General features: G+C 40.6%; 1 protein-coding gene across 1 annotated transcript; it reads left to right on the top strand.

Annotated features, from left to right (window-relative positions):
• Positions 1-431: 431 nt before the first annotated feature.
• On the top strand, positions 432-1,137 carry LOC309492084 (CMRF35-like molecule 8; the record flags this gene model as incomplete). Its single annotated transcript, XM_082191095.1, has 2 exons — positions 432-688; positions 791-1,137. Exons 1-2 carry the CDS (start codon positions 634-636, stop codon positions 1,135-1,137), a joined length of 402 nt encoding a protein of 133 aa, XP_082047221.1. The 5' UTR covers positions 432-633.
• Between the last annotated feature and the right edge of the window lie 1,224 nt (positions 1,138-2,361).

The following is a 2,361-nucleotide window of genomic DNA, read 5'->3' on the forward strand; positions in this document are numbered from 1 at the left end:
GTGGTTCACAGTTTTGACAGCAGTGTGTTAGCATTTGAACAAAGTGCTGTAAATCCACAGTGTTGTGCAGGTTGTGGTTAAAGTCATGGGATAAGTGTGTAGAGTTTTGAAAACTGTGTTCAAGCAATGAAAAACGAACTAGAGTTTGGTCCACATGAACTGCTGCTGTACAGACTGTAGAGTTTTGCACATGTGACTCCAGTTGTGCCCACTGTCGTTTAGCAATCGAAAAAAACTGTAAAAGCATAGGAATGTCGTTCCTGCAAGAAAAACAAATGAAAGTTGATTATTTAGTTGATTAATAAAAAATCCATCACAGCCGAAAGAAGAAAATAAAAAACTTTCACACCACACCACTTTAACACTCACACCACCCTGCACACACTTGCTCAACAATCGCACTGGAAGTGAGAGATAAAGAGAGAGTGTGTGTGTGTGTGTGTGTGTGTGTGTGTGTGTGTGTGAGTGAGTGAGAGAGAGAGAGAGAGAGAGAGAGAGAGAGAGAGAGAGAGAGAGAGAGAGAGAGAGAGAGAGAGAGAGAGAGAGAGAGAGAGAGAGAGAGAGAGAGAGAGAGAGAGAGAGAGAGAGCTCTTCATAACACAGGACACCAGCGGCTCACAGATAAAGCAGAAAATGATCCAGATCTGTGATCATAAACTTCTCATATTTCTCCTGCTCATCATGTCAGGTAAGAGTTTATTCTGTGTTTCTGGGTCTTTCTAAAACAGCACCTGTTCTCAATCAGGTCCATGTTCGCTCTGAGCTGAGTTTCTCTCTCTTATGTTTTTAGTCTTGGCGTGTGAGATGAAGGAGATCTTGACTTTCACTGGTTATGAAGGAGGAAAAGTTGAAATACGCTGTCCCTATGAGTCTAGATATGAAGAGCAGAATAAGTATCTCTGCAGAGGAGAGTGTCCAGTATGCAATAAAGACAAAGTTGTTCAATCTGGATATCCAGCTAAAGACAGGAGATTCTCTCTGACCGATAACAATACGACCCACATCTTCACCGTCACCATCACTGATCTGAGAACAGAGGATCAAGGCAAATACCGGTGTTCTGTGAGGACAGGACTGGGAAAACTTGATAAATACACAGACAGTGTACAGTGGACAGTGCACACAGATATGGTGTAAAACACATATAATCATAACTAATATATCAGTAACATCAGAGAGGTCTGTGTGTGTCTGAGAGAGCGCTGTATCACGTGTTGTAAGCAGGGTTCCCATGGGTCTTTGAAATCCTTGAAAGTTTGTGAATCTGATTTAAAAAAAAAAATTCAAGGCCCTGGAAAGTTTTTGAAAATGAACATAATAGATAAAGTTCCTTGAAAGTGCTTGAATTTATTTTGTTTATTTAGTTTTCTGGAAAAAACATCCATATTATTTCCTCCGGTCCGTTAATGTGTTATTTTGCCAACACTTCGTGGCCCATGCATACTTACTTGATTTATGTTAGCTACGTGTGTTTACACGTTACGTTAAGTGTTTCCCGCATGAGGCACTTTGTGTTGTACGTTGCCATGACGTTCACGTGCGCACAAAACAACTACGATGGAACCTCAACGTTTGTTGTTCGACACAACAAATGTGTTCCCAGATTAAGTCCTTGAATTTGAGGGTTTTGGACCTGGAAAGTCCTTGAAAGGTCCTTGCATTTGAAGTTAACCAAGGTGTGGTAACCCTGTGTAAGGGTGTAAAGAGGCGAGATGACAGAAAACACAGTATCCTCTGTAGATGATGATAAGCGAGTGTGTTCACACCACAGACACTGACCCGCATCACTTCCTCACACACAACACTATCTCAGTTATGGAGAAATCGCTCATTCAATACATAAAGTACATTATCTGTACACAAAAGTTCAGGTCTTTCTGTTGTAAAATACCTTTTCATTTTAGATTTTTTTTTCCATTATTAGTCTGTTAACAGAGAAGCCGTTCGCACCAAAACATAGCTGACATGATTTACATTAGATTAGATTGAATCTGATAAAACATCCCATACTGTCACTATAACAGAGACTCAAGGATGCAGTGTAGAATTAAGGAGAATTTGGGACACTTACATCTCTCATTTATGCCCTGATTTAGTGTTTCACATGTTTGCTGTGACTGGAGAGCATCTGAACATCACCTGCCATTATAACAGTGATTTGAAGAACAAGATCAGGTTTAAGTTCATCTGCAAAGGAAGCGACCTGTCGATCTGTCAGTCATCAGGTGTCAAAGCTTCATCAGAATATAACAGTAACGGCAGATTCTCTCTGAGGGATGATGGATCTGCAGGAGTTTTTAATGTGACCATCCCTGATCTGACACTAAAGGATTCTGGGATATACTGGTGTGGAATTGTTGA

Source organism: Leuciscus leuciscus, assembly GCF_965113295.1.
Source record: "Leuciscus leuciscus genome assembly, contig: HAP1_SCAFFOLD_938, whole genome shotgun sequence".
Taxonomy (NCBI): Eukaryota; Metazoa; Chordata; class Actinopteri; order Cypriniformes; family Leuciscidae; genus Leuciscus; species Leuciscus leuciscus.